Raw genomic sequence first — 17,123 nt, forward strand, 5'->3', positions numbered from 1 at the left:
GATTCGGAGGATCGTACCAAGCAAAGAAAGAGCAACCTGACCTCTGCAACATATAAAAACGAATTTATGTTTAACAATTTGAATTTTTAACGAATTAGGGTTTTAATCGTTGCAATTACCTGTGAAGAACAACAATAAAAACGACGATCAGGGTTAGCATCAGTTTTTGATAAACGAATAACAGTAGGACGACCACACAAGCATTCCATTTTGTACGAATTTCGGAATCAATTGAGGTGAAATTGAATTGGGGTTTTTTCTAGGGTTTGAGATCGAACGGGTGTAGCAGATGAGAGGATTTGGGGGGTTTTATATGGAGCATCCATCTCAGCTAATAATAAAAAAGACGAAATTACCCATCACGTTTCATGTACGTGATGGGACTAAACGTCCAAAGTTGACGTTTTGTTGACGGATGGGCACTGAAACACAAATTTGAGAAATAGAGGGATGCTGTAAGCAGAAAAAAAACGAAAGGGATCCTGTTCACTTTTTGGTGTATAATCGAGTGACCAACGGCACAAAAAAATCATATAACAATGAAAAAACGAATACTTATATTAGGTTTTAGCAACATAATATAACAATGATAACAATGATAAGATAAGATCCACAACATAATAAAGCAGTGGTACGTATTAGGTTTTAGCAATGTTGATAATTTGGATTAATATTTTAATCACTCTGCCAAGAACAACAAATTGGACACCTAAACAACCGCTTTTCATTGCACTTCTTGCAAGCACCATTGGGGAATTTTCTACCTATACAACTACCGCTAAATGCATGAGACGCATCCCTCAAAGCTCATATTGCTACAAATAACGGAATCGATCCACTTGTTTTCATTGCATTCTTTGCAATCACTATTGGGGCATTTTCTACCTATGCTACTTATTACTGGTTAAAGCATCGCACACATTCCACAAACCTCATGTTGTGACATTCCAAGCAAGGAGAAAAGGGTAATCTCTGTATGAAACTCCGTCTAACATGCCTCGTAGGGTACCATCATCTATAAGCTTGCGAATCATACGCATTCCTCCAATATGCTTTCCGCCAATAAATAGTTGTGGCAAAGTGTACTTCCTCCATCCATAGATCTTTTCTAATTGCTCTATGAATAATGGATCCAACAAAATATTCCTATAGTCCACACGCTTTCCATAATTTTCTAGAAGCTTTAGGGCTCTAAGATTATCATCCACAAAATTATCATCCATATAATACCTATTGTGACGTGGTAATAGTGCCGATTTACTTTTGTAGTATAATACGGCCCTATCAGAGCTAGACGAAAAGACTTTGGGATCAGTGAATGGAAGTAGATGATCCTCTGAGTATTCCTTTTCCAGTCTCAATGCTTCTTCAATCCTAGTTACAACTTGATTCATATCAGGACGTTTAACCGGATCAGTATCCAAGCATTCCATTATAAGGTGCTGACATGCCAGTGAACATCTCAAAGAAATATGTCTCGCAACATAGTCAGGCGTGAAATAAGGAAGTTCTCCTCTCCTGATAAATTTCAGTGCCGAATTAACTAGATTTTCCCAGGCTTGCCCCTCGCATAACACTTCCAACAATACAACTCCATAAGCATATACATCTACTTTTCGACTTAGTTGGTAATTGGGTTCATGACATTCAGGAGCTAAATATCCATTAGTACCTGTAAAGTTACAATCTTATTATTCGTTTAGGAGTTGTGATTAATTAATTGGGAATATACGATTCCATCATTACTCATCTAATAAGTAAACATTAATCGCATTTACAATTACAATACCTTGTATATGATAAGTGATCTGTTTTGAAGTGGATGGGCCAGCATCACGAGTTCTGGACAACCCAAAATCTGAGATCTTAGGAACCAAATTTTGATCCAAGAGAATGTTGTCACTCTTGAGGTCACTATGAATGATGACGTAATCTGTACGACAATGAAGGTAATCGAGACCTTTTGCCACTCCTATGCAGATCTCAAGGCGTTGCTCTATGGTCAACTGAGCAGCGCGGTCTTTGTCTTTATGAAGATAATCATACAACGAACCATTTGGCATGAATTCATATAGTAGAATTTTCTCAGACTCTTCATTGCAAAATCCCACTAGAGATATGATATTGATGTGATCACAGGCCGACACCAATTGTATTTCCTTATTAAACGCAGGAATTCCCTTCTCGGGCTTCATGGTCATACGCTTCACGGCAACCACTCCACTGTAATTATCCGCAAAGATGTTTCCTCGGTAGACTTTCCCAAATGCCCCTTCCCCTAAATAATCTGAAAAGTTTTCCGTTGCCTTTGCTATGTCGGAAAATAAAAAACTCTGGCACGAAGATGACGAACTTGGGTTATGCAACTGCATGTAAAGTAGTTTGCGTGGTGAGTAATCAAAATTTTAATATGAGGTGCTTCACATGTGTGATTCTTAATAAAACATACACCGGAAGAAGTGAAATCTCATAAGCTAGGACAAGAACTTAGTCTTAAATGAAATAAAGTTATATATCGTTAGTCAATGGTAGAGTTCAGATCCAACCTGTTGACGTTTAGCCTTGTCATTCTGGAAATTCTTCCGTAGTTTCAACGCCAATTCAAGCCTGTCCACTACTTGTTTCATCGAAGGACGTTTATTCGGATTAACATCCAGACACTCTCTTATGAGATTTTCACATGCCCGCAAACATTTTTCATGAGTACTTATCTCAACAGGGTTGTGACTAACCATAAGAAGTTCTCCTTTCATGGCGAATTCAAGAGCCAACATAACCAAGCTCATCCATGGCGGTTTCTCACATAACACTTCCAACAATAGAATACCAAATGCATACACGTCAACTTTTTGGCTCGGTTTGTACTCTGGATTATAACATTCTGGTGCTGGATACCCTTCTGTACCTGTGAAGATTTTAGTAAGTACAATTATATGTAGTTTCAGGTCAAAGCTAAATAGTTTGTTTATTACTATTAGAACGAATCTAGTGTTATTTCAAAAGAGCAATGATATTTAAGCTTGAAATATAGGCCAAAAATGGATCTGATTAATAAAATTATGAAAATGTTGATTAGAAGTATTGAAATATATATATAGTACCGTGTTTATAATGCACGATACGATTTGAGAAATTGTTAGAATGAATAGGCAAGGCCATATCCATGCCTGAGATACCAGGGACCAAATCATGATCCAGAAAAATCTTGTAAGTTGCCAAGTTACCGTGAATGATGTTTTCTTTATGAAGATAACACAAACCATGTGCCACACCTATGCAGATGTCGAGGCGTTGCTTAATAGTCAATTGAGGAGCATTGTCTTGGTTATTAGTCAATCGAGGTGCATTGTCTTGGTTATTGTAAAGATAATCATACAACATACCATTTGGCATGAATTTATATACAATAATTTTTTCATTGTCTTCATCACAGTATCCCAACAGAGAAATAATGTTGACATGATCACAACGCGCCAACAGTTGAACCTCCTGGTTGAAATTATAACTCCCCAAATCAATTAGCTTCTTGCTGATACGCTTCACGAAAACATCTCCCTTGTATCTCTTTTTATAGAAGTAGCCATGGTAGGATTTCCAAAAGGTCCCTTCTCCTAATAAATTATCAACTGCAAATCCATTTGTTGCCCTTTTTATATCTTCAAGGCCAAAGAACGCATATTTGGAACTAGGTAGGAGGATTCTGTGATGAGGTGACTGGAATGATTATAAACCGTAAATAAGAATACAATAATTCTCACGAAAATTAAAATTACTTTAATATTTACTGTAGTATTAAATATATAAGACACACGTAAGAAAGCTTATTATCTAAATGACTATTAGAAGCTATATATATTTGTTAAGACTAGAATTTGGGTGATGATATTTCAATGATATTTTGTAAAGGATGTCTACAAATATTCACATCCCCTTACCTTATGTACCTTTTTGACACTTTACATACAGTAACCATTTGGCAATAACAACTTTTCCCCAATTTCTCTCGCATTTTTCATACACATCTTAACCAAAATTTTCATTCATTGAATTCATAGTTTACAATAAAATAATAGACCATAAAAATTGAGATCCAAATTAACCTTTTGCTTTTGCAGTTGTAGTGCTAATAGAAGCTTATCTTTGACTTGATTCATAGAAGGACGTTTATCTGGATCGTAATCTAAGCAAGCCTTTACAAGATTTGCACATGCTCTTGAACATTCTATAGAAATATTCACCATCACATATTCAGAAATAACTTCTGGAAGTTCACCATTGATGATGGATGGAAGTGCCAAAACATTTAGTGTTTTCCAGTCTGGCATTTCACATAACAATTCCAACAATACGACACCAAAAGCATACACGTCAGTTTTTGGGCTTGGTACATAGTTGGGATCATAAAATTCAGGTGCTGAATGCCCCTCCTTACCTATATATATAATAAATTTTGTTAAAGAGTAGTCTGGACTCGGGTAGATCAAGTCCAAAAAATGCTCTAGTATGCTGACCAATTTTGATTTTTTAAATAGTAATTTGCATTTAAATCAGTTATTTGCTCTTTATTTAAGCATGGTAGCAGCAGCAGCTAGCTTTGTTTTATTTCAGTTCTGATAACAAATGATCGATACAGAGAAGCCCCTGTGCAAGGATGACACGCATAAATCGAGAAATGGTCCAAACAGTATCTTATTGTTGTATTGAACCAATACAGTAATATTTACCATGGAATAAAGTTAAGTAAGAAAGTTAGTCAATTAGACCAATATATAATATTTATATATACAGAGTACCTCGTAGACAACTCGTGGATTTTGGGGGTAACAGCTTAGCAACGAAATTACCATCCAAGACAATGTTGTGAGTGTTGACGTCACCATGAATGATGCTGTCGTGAGTGCCAAAATGAAGATAACTAAGACCATTTGCAGTTCCTATGCAGATCTCAAGACGCTGCTCCACAGTCAAATTACATGTAATTTGATATTTATCTGGACGAAGAAGATCATAAAGTGAACCATATGGAATGAACTCGTATACAAGAATTCTCTCATCTTCTTCGTCACAATATCCCATCAGAGAAATGATGTTGCGATGATGATGAAAGGATAACCACCATCCGACCTCCTTTTGTAACGTCATCTTGGACTTATTGTGAAATCGCTTTACCGAATCAACATAGTCGTAATTATTTATAAGGAAGTTGCCACGGTAGATTTTTCCATATTTATCTTCACTTATGAAATTTCTGTCTGAAAATTCATCGGTTGCTAGTTTTATCTCATCAAACGAGAAACGCCGCCAGTTTAGTTCGTTGGAGGACTGCATCTCAATTATATATTTTGTCGATGATTGAGTTTATATAAGTTGAAGGAAGAAAGAGAAAAACTTAGGTGAATCTGGTCGGAGTTGGTATATAGCTATCTATAAAAAGCATCAATCAAAAATCATCAATAACTAGTATAATAAATAAATATCCTTTCTTGTTCACATCTGGTGGCGGCCTTGCTTTATTTTAATATATATGAAACTGAAGGGTTCTTAATGAAAATTAGTTTAAATTTTAATTTAATTATCCATCCATCCATCCATCCATCTATCCATCTATCCATCTATCCATCCATCCATCTATGTTATTATAACAAAAACATAATTAGCAAAGCAAATTACTAAAAGTAAAACATGGCAAAGATGTATCCCTTGGATATAAAAGATCCTTAAATAATACCCTTTGGATTACAATTAATTGGTTTATTAGCCAATATATCAACTCTGGTAAAGTCCTGTTACGGGACACTCAATTTCCAATTCATGTTTTTGTCCTAATTCGAAATCGGTTACGTTGCTGCTCATATCGATGATGAAGAACAAGATTAGGATTTATACTGTTCAATTGTTTACATTACAAACGTTCTTAGATTGTGTTAAATGGAACCTTCAACGATTACTGTTCAATTGTTTATATTATGGAGTCGACTAATGATCGAACTATGTAAAGTTGCGTTTGAATACAAGGTATATTATGAAAAAGTATGGTAGTTTTTGAATGATTTATATATTACGATGATGCTAAGGAATGTGGGGTTTAATGATATTATGTTTTATGCAAACAAAAATACTGTTGTCATAATTTTAGTCAAATCGTTGATCCACCAAATTGTGTAATGCATAATCTGATTGGTATTTTTGCCAGATGATATACCCCTCATGAACTAATGTAGAGTTCACTTGTGATTGCCACATATGCTGGAACAAATATTGACTACTGATATTGATTTGCCTTTTCTTTATGTTCTAATAATTTAAAGTAGGCCACATGTCCTTGAAATTCTGAATACTTACATAAGACGGTACTAATTTAGTATATTAGGCTTATAGTAATTTTAATTATATTGAATATTTGTATAATTACCAACAGCATGCTTCATTTTTTGGGAATTATATTAGATATTGTTTATTTATATAGGAGACTATTAATCTTTTAATTAGTTTATTATCGTTTGAGTGTAAATAAATCATATAAGAGGAAACCAAGCGGTCACTGAACTTGAGGTTTGCTTGCAGGAGTTCGTATTCTTCATTCTTATAACTCAATTGAACTTAGACTTTGATTACTCGGTCTACACAGTTTATACGTAATCTTGAGACATTGAGGTTATAGCTGCTATTAAGGAATTACCTGTCACCATTACACTACTAGAAAAATGATTTTTCCGGGCAGCACTTTTCCGGATGACAAAAGTAGTTCTCGAAAAGCCACTACTCGACAAAAAAAATCTCCTTTTTCTGTCCGCTTTTTTCTGAAATGTTGACCGAGTTTTCCCTGACGACCCACTGTCGTCCGGAAAGATAATAATCAATTATGTTCAGACTTGACTGGCGAAAATTGGCTCCAAAAAATGGAAAGTTTCGCGCGTTTTTTATTCCCGGACGATTTGTCGTCTGGAAAGGCTTTAGAGACGATTAATCGATCTTCCTACTTATACTCCCTCATCAACACATATCTAACACATATCTAACACCATATATCCACTTAAACTCCATTATCATACTTCCAAACTCAAAATGGTGACCTTTTCGCCGATGATTGTCTCAATTGAAGTGTATTACGGAAGTGAATTCCGTAATGAAATGAAACTTTACTATTATACGCGTGGTTCAAAAGCTATGTTCAAAAACATTGACGTTCGCGACGTTGGTTTAGAGGAGCTTTTAACCTTTTTGAAAGAAAATGTTCCGTTCGAACACACGGACGTCTTGTTTTATGAAGATGACTGTGTTCCGGAATTGTCCGCCACATATCTCCGTACCGAAGATCAGTGGAACGATATAAAAGAAACCCTGAGTTGGCGTTCTGATCGCATTTCTCTTTATTTAGTTTTGGAAGACGAAAAAACTTTTTTAACTTTCCGTTAAGTTAGTTAACTTGGGTATTATTTGTATCGTTTGTATTTGTATCGTTTTTTATTTGGGTATTATTTGTATCGTTTTTATTAGTGTATTATTAATTTGTATCGTTTTTATTAGTTATGTTGAATGAAATTGTTATGTTGTTGTCATTTTTTTGAATGAAAACGGATTTTAAGTAGATAAATCGATTATTATATAAAGATTGTGAATTAAACAAAACAAACGACAAACATTAAATTAATATAATGCAAAGTTACCGAATTAACACACTTCAACGATAGGTAAAGTACTTATCAGACGTCGTCCTACATATCCTTCAAGCACACGACTAAAATTAAACACACTTACTAAAATTAAACACACTTACTGAATTAAACACACTTCAAGCACACGACTACAAAGTTACTGGTATTGAAACACACTAATAACGACGACGAGGATGACTACGAGCATCCAATTTAATGGACGAACTTTCAGAACCTGAGCTCGATGCTGCCGATGTTTCAGAAACGAAGGACCGGTCGATAGGTAACGTGGTTATCGGACGTCGTCCCACCAGACCTTCAACCACACCAATACTAGTAAATACACGGTTCAGAAATGCTCCGTACGGAAGATGAGGTCTTGTTTCTACATAACGAAGTTGATTCATTCGGGAAGTGACCAGATGAGCAATATTTACTTGGATGTTGTGAGTTATGCACCAGTGAAGACATGCTTCAGTCATTGACAATCGAGTGACGTTTGGTTCGCGGTGGTACATGTTACTCCTAATAATTGCATTTCTTATAGCAATATTTCCCGGACTAAGATATTCGTCAAGGATGCCTGAACGTTCTACGGTTCTGAATGGAACCGCAGTATGACACACAAGTATGGTCATGTCATGTTTTGGAATTAGATATTTCTACCTTTAAATGGTACGCCCAATAGCATACCAAATTGTTGAAGAGTATACTCGTGTTGCCAGTCATAGATTTGAAACCTCACTAATTGTTCATTAGTGAATTCAAAGATGGAATAGAATTGATGCACGAGTGCAGGAAAAAAAGAACTTATCAACCAAAAGGAAAGGAAGCCAACCCATTCTTCCGAATTCATGGTCGATCTCTGGAAAATCTTGTAGACTGACTTCTCGACCTTCACTAATAGGTCTATTATTTGTTGGTTGATTCATAGTGTGATTGTAGAGATAGTGAGAGAGAGGCTTGAATGGGTAGATATGGAAGAAAAGAGTATGTATGGCTACTCTTTAAGTAGACATAAACTGCCACCAAGAATTCCCGCCTAAATGTTTCCCGCACAAATGTTTCCCGCCCAAATGTTTCCAGCCCTAATGTAACGGTATTTATGTGTCGGTGTACGTAACGGTGTTAGAATTGTGTTAACGTTGTTTATGCCTAATATTATTGTTATTAATATTGTTATTATTAAATTTATTATTATTATTATTATTATTATTATTATTATTATTATTATTATTATTATTATTATATTATTACTACTACTACTACTAATATAAAAGATTATTTTTTAACATCACTTTTATTATAACACCAAACACGGTTACATTTTTTTGAAACTAAACACAAACATGGCTAAACACAAACATGGCTAACACAATCACAACGAGAATACAGCTTAAACATCTAGAAATCATTAGAATCATACGAAGGGAACTTGTCATCCAAATAGAACTTGCCATCCGTGTCGTATTGTGGCCCGGAAGGTACATAGTCCTCTTCATCAGAATACACAACATATTTGCTGTCGTCCCGAAATTCGATGTACACCTTGATTGTTTCATCACGGGTCATTGCTTTACCAACAAGATCATTCCAGTCTTCTTCCTCTTCAAGAAGAGTGGCTGGCTTGTCGGACTACTTGAAAAACCATAGTTGTGTGTGGTCAACATGAAATGCCCCGTTCATATCGATAATAAACGTTTCATATTAATTGGTTTCATTGCGAGGTTTTGACCTCTATATGAGACGTTTTTCATAGCCTGCATTCGTTTTAAAAACAAACCATAACCTGTAATTCATCCATAAAGGTTTAAATGACACAAAGTAGATTATCAATTAATGATAATCTAAAATACAAAGTTTACACACGACCATTACATAATGGTTAATAATAATATGTTACAAGTGTTTTCGAATGCAGTTTTAAACAATATCATACAAGCATGCTGACTCCAAATCTTGTCTTTAAATACCATGCAATAGCGGAAGCTCTTAATAATCACCTGAGAATAAACATGCTTAAAAACGTCAACAAAAATGTTGGTGGGTCATAGGTTTAACCTATATAATAAATCATCATAATAGACCACAAGATTTCATTTTCATAACAACATACAGGAACACTCATCTGTATAAAAATCATTCATATGACGAACACCTGATAACCGACATTAACAAAATGCATCTAGAATATCCCCAAACATATAGGAACACTCATCTGTATAATAATAATCGAAGTACAAAGCATCCATAACCTGGATGGGGTTGTTAGGCCCAACAGATCTATCTTCAGGATTTGCGTTAATTAGTGTCCAGTTCACTAATTCTTAGGTTACCAAGCAAAAAGGGTGATATCCGGCGTAATAATTCATTCATAGAATGTAATTTCGAGTACTTGTGTCTATTTTGTAAAACATTTACAAAACTGCATGTATTCTCATCCCAAAATATTAGATAGTAAAAATGGGACTATAACTCACATGAATAGATTTTCAAATTGTTGAAAATCGGACTTGGCTTCGAAACGATTCACGAACCAATAACAAATATATATATATATATATATATATATATATATATATATATATATATATATATATATATATATATATATATATATATATATATATATATATATATATATATATATATATATATATATATATAAATGTGATACAATTATATTTATATCATATTTTCAATTACGTGTGATGATTTAAGTTTTCAAGTTAGTAGCCCATCGTTAGTAGTCCAACGTTAGTAGTCCAATAGTCCAATATATATTCTTAGAATTTAATCAAGACATATTGTATACGTATTGTTATAGACTCAATCAGGACCCAAGGTACGCGTATTGTCTTAGAATTAACCCAGACGTATTGTGTACATGGTGTCTTACGATTTATCCGAACGTATTGTATAAGTATTGTCTTAACTAATCAAGATTATATTATATTGTCACGGACTTAACCAAGACTAGTATATTACAAGAAAATAGTCATGACATGTTTAAATACATGTAGGATATAGGAAAATTTAGCTAGGATATGGTTAGTATAGATTTTGTTAAATTAATCCCGTAGTCATTTTAGCCATTTCTAACCAATATTGTTTTGCCCATTATTTCTTCGTTACAAATCGGTTTTGAGTGATTCAAATTGCTATGGTTTTGTAATGAACTCAATTTTCTAAAACTAAACTGAAAAAGTAGTGGTTTATAGTCGGAGTTACAGGTTACAAGTCCATATTTGGAAGAGGTAGTCATTTCCGTCGAAAGAACGGCATCTTGATGACCATTTTGAAAGAAAAAAAAACATACTTCTACTTTGATTTTAACCATAATTTTTGGATATGTTATCATTTTTATATGAAATATTATTTTCCCAAAATACAAATCTTTAAATCAAAGTCTAAGATAGTTTTTAATTATCCAACCCGAAACAGCCCCCGGTTTTACTACGTTGGTGTATGTCCAGTTTTACGGTGTTCTTCGTGTTTACAAGTTTTAAATCCTTATGTTAGTATATCATATAGATATATTATATGTGTTTAAGTGTTTTTAAAAGTCTAGTTAGAAGGATTAACTTTATTTGCAAACAAGTTTAGAATTAACTAAACTATGTTCTAGTGATTACAAGTTATTTTCTTCGAATAAGATAGTTATATAAGTAAGAATCGAACGATGTTATGAACATCGTTACTACCTCAAGTATAGTAGGTAAACCTAATGGAAATGATGAGAAATGATCTACAGCTTCAAAGGATCTTTGATGGCTTGGAAGTTCTTAAAGTAGAATCATGACACGAAAAACAAGTTCAAGTAAGATTACTACTTGAATTAAGATAATTATGTTTATAAATTTTAATCCAAGCTTAAATATAATTACTACCTTGATTTAGAAAGAACACCTACTGATATAAATGAAGATTTCTTGAGGTTGGATGATCACTTGAAATGGATTTGCAAGATTGAAAGTAATCTAGCAAACTTGAAAGGATTTTTCGAAGTGTTCTTGATGTGTTCTTGAATGATGATGTTTTTTTGATTGAAATTGAAGCTAGATTGACCTATATTATCAATGTTACTAAAGTAGAGACATTCTTGTGTTTAGAGAGAGTTAAGATGAAGAAAAATATCAAAGAAATGTGATGTGTGTGTTGTTTGAAAAAATGCCTAATGCTTAGTCAATATAAGGTTACTAGTTTTTGTTTTCTTGCTCATAAGTCATGCTAGTTGTCAAATGATGGTTCCCACATGTTTGATCACTCATTAAGGGCTGCTAAGAGCTGATAATTGAAGTGTATATACCAATAGTATGTACATCTAAAAGCTGGGTATAATACGAGTACAAATACCGAACGAATACGAGTAGAATTCTTGATGAAAATGAATGGGAATACAAATACAACCATCTTTGTTAAGTATAATAATTTTGATATATGTCTTGAAGTCTTTCAAAAGTGTATTAATACATCTTAATACAATACATATATATACATTTTAATTAAGTCGTTAATTCGTCGTTAGTCGTTACATGTATGTGTTGTTTCGAAACCCTTAAGTTAACGATCTTGTTTTATGTAATTAACCCATTCTTAATATACTTAATGAGATACTAAATTATCATTTTATCATGTTAACATAGTGTATTAATATATCTTAATATGATACATAAGTATTAAGACGTTATTACATCGATAATCGTTATATATATATTGTTTTGAAACCCTTAAGTTAGTAGTCTCATTTTATGTACATAGTTCATTGTTAATATATAATTAATGAGATACTTAATTATCATTTCATCATGTTAAACCTATATATATGTCCATATATATAATATCATGTCATATACAAATTATAACGTTCGTGAATCGTCGGACAAACTGGGTGGTCAAATGTTTACATCAAATCCGTATTAATTAATCAAGTCTTAACAAGTTTGATTGCTTAACATGTTGGAAACATTTAATCATGTAAATATCAATCTCAAATATATACATATATTTATATACATATCTTATTTACAAATAGTGGTTCGTGAATCGTCCGAAAAAGTCGAAGGTTACATGAACACAGTTTCAAATTTTTGAATTTCAACTTAATAGACTTTGTTTATCGTGTTGGAAACATTAATTCATTTAAAGATTAAGTTTAAATTTGGTCAGAAATTTCCGGGTCGTCACAGTACCTACCCGTTAAAGAAATTTTGTCCCGAAATTTGGTTAAGGAAAGTTTGATAATGGAAGTAAGATTCTTCTTGTATCAAGAACTATAACTTGAATTCTTATCATGAATTCGATCGTTCATATAATCATTATCAAGGAAATCGATTAATGAAATATTTTGAATACCTTGAATGAGTCGAGTTCCGTTTATGAATAGCACGAGTTCAATAAATTTAGAGTTTTTTCATCTTTGCGAAAATATGGATAGAACAATTCGATTGCGCGAAGAGTATGAATGAAGCTATCGTAAAATATAGAATTGAGGAAATAAAGTTTCGTCTTAATTTTTGACGTAGTCACAGTTGATTTCCAGATTTCAAGGAATGTAAAGAAAATCTTCGAAATCTATAAAAGATTTGATTTTTTGGGATTTAAGGAAATTATGATCCTCTTTAATTAAATGAGGTAATCTGCCTCGATTGCTCTGTCTGTTATATCCACTATAAATTGACCTCTTCCGACTTATTATTATCACCATCCCTACTTTATTCTTCAATTCATACATCCAAAAGATTGTGAAAATGCTCAATCCAGTTCTGGTTCTTGAACTAATATTGACGTTCGCCACCATTATCCTTCTTTTCCAGATCCCTCCGGAGGAATCTGTTTATTTCTATTATGCTCTAGGGATTGTTGTATTTATCATTCTCCCGTGTCTTTATATTGCTATACGCATTGATATACACGGTTTGTAATTTCTGATTTGTTATCGGGCTTTATATTTTTCTTTATATTTCGAAGTTCCATGCTTTTGTTTTCTCTTCTCAACTTTAAGTAAAGCGATCAAGACGTCTCGATTTTGTAGGTACGAAATTTCGAATGAACATAACTAATGTTTTAAGCAGAAAGGAATTATAATAGCACGGTTTAATTTGGTAAATTACCGGTATCACGAAAAAGATAGAACTATCAAGAAAATATGTTCTTGATATTTTTAGAGGTTAAATAGAATGAAAGAATAGTGTAACATGACACATGATGACGATATAATCTATGAATCATCATGTTCCATTAGAAACTCAGAATGACTTACTATAATATAACCACGTTGATCAGGCGTCATTATATTATACTAACTCATGCTTCGATTCCCAACACTACTTCAAAAACATTCATAATCTAAACTCGAAGTTTATAGAAATTTAGAAACTAAAACAGTTTCCTTTAAGATGTAACACAGATAGCACGAAGAGATAAGTAATTTCGGACAAGAATATTTATGAAAATATCCTCAGAAACATCGAGGATATTTATGATGATATTTTTGGAATTTCTAAGATCGAAGGTTGATGAGGAAAATTCTTCCGCAAGTATATAGAATAAGTAAGGAGCCAGATATTCGCTAAAAATTTCATCGGATACAGAATCATCTGGATTCTTTATGTACAAGTTTAGTCCTTATGATTTGTTCACCTTCTCCTTCATAGTTTTGATTAATCCGCTTTCTAGTATCAATTTTCTGTTGAGCGTTTCCAACACTCTATTCTTTATCGTCAAACTTTTGACTGTTAAGGTCGTTTACAGTTTTTGCTGCTTCTTCAGCATTTTCAAAACTCAAAGAACTAATTCACAGGTTGGGGTGATTTTCAGAATTCCAGAATTGGAGTAAGTAAGTCCAGGAGATAGACGTCATATGTAGGTATATAACAGTTGACGTAGAAATGTTTCGAAATTCGAAATAATGATTGATGCTTCCCGGTATATGGTATGACAGTTATCGTTACAAGACGTTGATGAGTATATGATGGATTTCAATGAATAATGATAGTGATATTTATGAGTGATTTAAGTTGCAAGGTAACGGAGTCGCTGGTACGTTTACTGCTAATATGGTGGAACATAAAAGGTTCCCCGGTAACAACAATAGAAAGGCAATCGTATATATCAAGGTTTAATTAAGGTTTCTCCAAATGAAACGTCGAAGTTGTCTTGCTGAAGGTGTGTCAAAACTGGATACTTGAAAAGGAATTGCAAAGTTATTTTCAGTAATAATAATGCGGAAGGATTTATCACGGATACGTGTTAAAGTCTTACTTAGGTTTAGAGAGATTTCCAGGTGTATGACTATAAGTATAACTCTTTCTTTCTGTCGATAATGTGTGGTTGGTTCATCTTCTCGACTGATCAGTAGTTGGGGTATTTTCAAGAATCATAAAGGGTTTGAACGCAGGTTGTAATCATCAATATACATATGATGTTCAAGATGAAATCATTCAGGATTTTGAATGAATATATTTATGAGTTTTATGAATAAGAGTGATGTTCTAGCACAGTTTTGAATTCAAAGTATGGTTTTGAAAGATGTAAGGATCTAAGAGTGATGCTATCTGTTATATCTTGACTTGGATTCTGATCTGTCAAAATCCGAATATGTAATTGAATCTGAATGAAAATGGTTGTTCTGATTTCTATGGAAGAATATATATCGTTGTGAAAGTAGTGAGTATAGATAATGAATATCGAATAATTGAAGTGTGTACAGTGTACCCTATTAATTGTGAACTTAAATATTTCTTAGTGGAAGATGTTGGTGTTCGTGGAATTCTTGTGAATTTCTCAAGGTACGAATGATATTTTCTAGAAGGTTTCAGGTACATCTGAAATGAAAGTGTAAAATCAAACCTAATTGAATAATACACTTGGTTTATGTAGTGACCCGAACTTTTCCATGTTTATATATATTAATTGAGATTGATATTTAAATGATTAAATGTTTCCAACATGTTAAGCAATCAAACTTGTTAAGACTTGATTAATTGAAATATGTTTCATATAGACAATTGACCACCCAAGTTGACCGGTGATTCACGAACGTTAAAACTTGTAAAAACTATATGATGACATATATATGGATATATATATAGTTAACATGATACTATGATCAGTAAACATATCATTAAGTATATTCACAATGAACTACATATGTAAAAAGAAGACTACTAACTTAATGATTTTTAAACGAGACATATATGTAACGATTATCGTTGTAAAGACATTTAATGTATATATATCATATTAAGAGATATTCATACATGATAATATCATGATAATATAATAATTTAAAATCTCTTTTGGATATTATAAACATTGGGTTAACAACATTTAACAAGATCGTTAACCTAAAGGTTTCAAAACAACATTTACATGTAACGACTAACGATGACTTAACGACTCAGTTAAAATGTATATACATGTAGTGTTTTAATATGTATTTATACACTTTTGAAAGACTTCAATACACTTATCAAAATACTTCTACTTAACAAAAATGCTTACAATTACATCCTCGTTCAGTTTCATCAACAATTCTACTCGTATGCACCCGTATTCGTACTCGTACAATACACAGCTTTTAGATGAATGTACTATTGGTATATACACTCCAATGATCAGCTCTTAGCAGCCCATGTGAGTCACCTAACACATGTGAGAACCATCATTTGGCAACTAGCATGAAATATCTCATAAAATTACAAAAATATGAGTAATCATTCATGACTTATTTACATGAAAACAAAATTACATATCCTTTATATATAATCCATACACCAACGACCAAAAACACCTACAAACACTTTCATTCTTCAATTTTCTTCATCTAATTGATCTCTCTCAAGTTCTATCTTCAAGTTCTAAGTGTTCTTCATAAATTCCAAAAGTTCTAGTTTAATAAAATCAAGAATACTTTCAAGTTTGCTAGCTCACTTCCAATCTTGTAAGGTGATCATCTAACCTCAAGAAATCTTTGTTTCTTACAGTAGGTTATCATTATAATACAAGGTAATAATCATATTCAAACTTTGGTTCAATTTCTATAACTATAACAATCTTATTTCAAGTGATGATCTTACTTGAACTTGTTTTCGTGTCATGATTCTGCTTCAAGAACTTCGAGCCATCCAAGGATCCATTGAAGCTAGATCCATTTTTCTCTTTTCCAGTAGGTTTATCCAAGGAAATTAAGGTAGTAATGATGTTCATAACATCATTCGATTCATACATATAAAGCTATCTTATTCGAAGGTTTAAACTTGTAATCACTAGAACATAGTTTAGTTAATTCTAAACTTGTTTGCAAACAAAAGTTAATCCTTCTAACTTGACTTTTAAAATCAACTAAACACATGTTCTATATCTATATGATATTCTAACTTAATGATTTAAAACCTGGAAACACGAAAAACACCGTAAAATCGGATTTACGCCGTCGTAGTAACACCGCGGGCTGTTTTGGGTTAG

General features: G+C 32.9%; 1 protein-coding gene across 5 annotated transcripts; it reads right to left on the reverse strand.

Annotated features, from left to right (window-relative positions):
* Window positions 1-298: 298 nt before the first annotated feature.
* Window positions 299-5,394, reverse strand: LOC139898181 (uncharacterized). 5 transcript variants are annotated; one of them, XM_071880902.1, is made up of 6 exons: window positions 4,794-5,394; window positions 4,101-4,432; window positions 3,273-3,714; window positions 2,547-2,905; window positions 1,790-2,366; window positions 299-1,672 (listed from the first exon to the last, which is right to left on the reverse strand). In XM_071880902.1, exons 1-6 carry the CDS (start codon window positions 5,326-5,328, stop codon window positions 933-935), a joined length of 2,985 nt encoding a protein of 994 aa, XP_071737003.1. In that variant the 5' UTR covers window positions 5,329-5,394; the 3' UTR covers window positions 299-932. The 5 variants fall into 5 exon arrangements, with proteins under 5 accessions (XP_071737003.1, XP_071737002.1, XP_071737001.1 ...); XM_071880901.1 differs by having other exon boundaries at window positions 3,225-3,714; XM_071880900.1 differs by having other exon boundaries at window positions 2,547-2,899; window positions 3,102-3,714.
* Between the last annotated feature and the right edge of the window lie 11,729 nt (window positions 5,395-17,123).

This window comes from Rutidosis leptorrhynchoides, chromosome 3, assembly GCF_046630445.1.
Source record: "Rutidosis leptorrhynchoides isolate AG116_Rl617_1_P2 chromosome 3, CSIRO_AGI_Rlap_v1, whole genome shotgun sequence".
Taxonomy (NCBI): domain Eukaryota; kingdom Viridiplantae; phylum Streptophyta; class Magnoliopsida; order Asterales; family Asteraceae; genus Rutidosis; species Rutidosis leptorrhynchoides.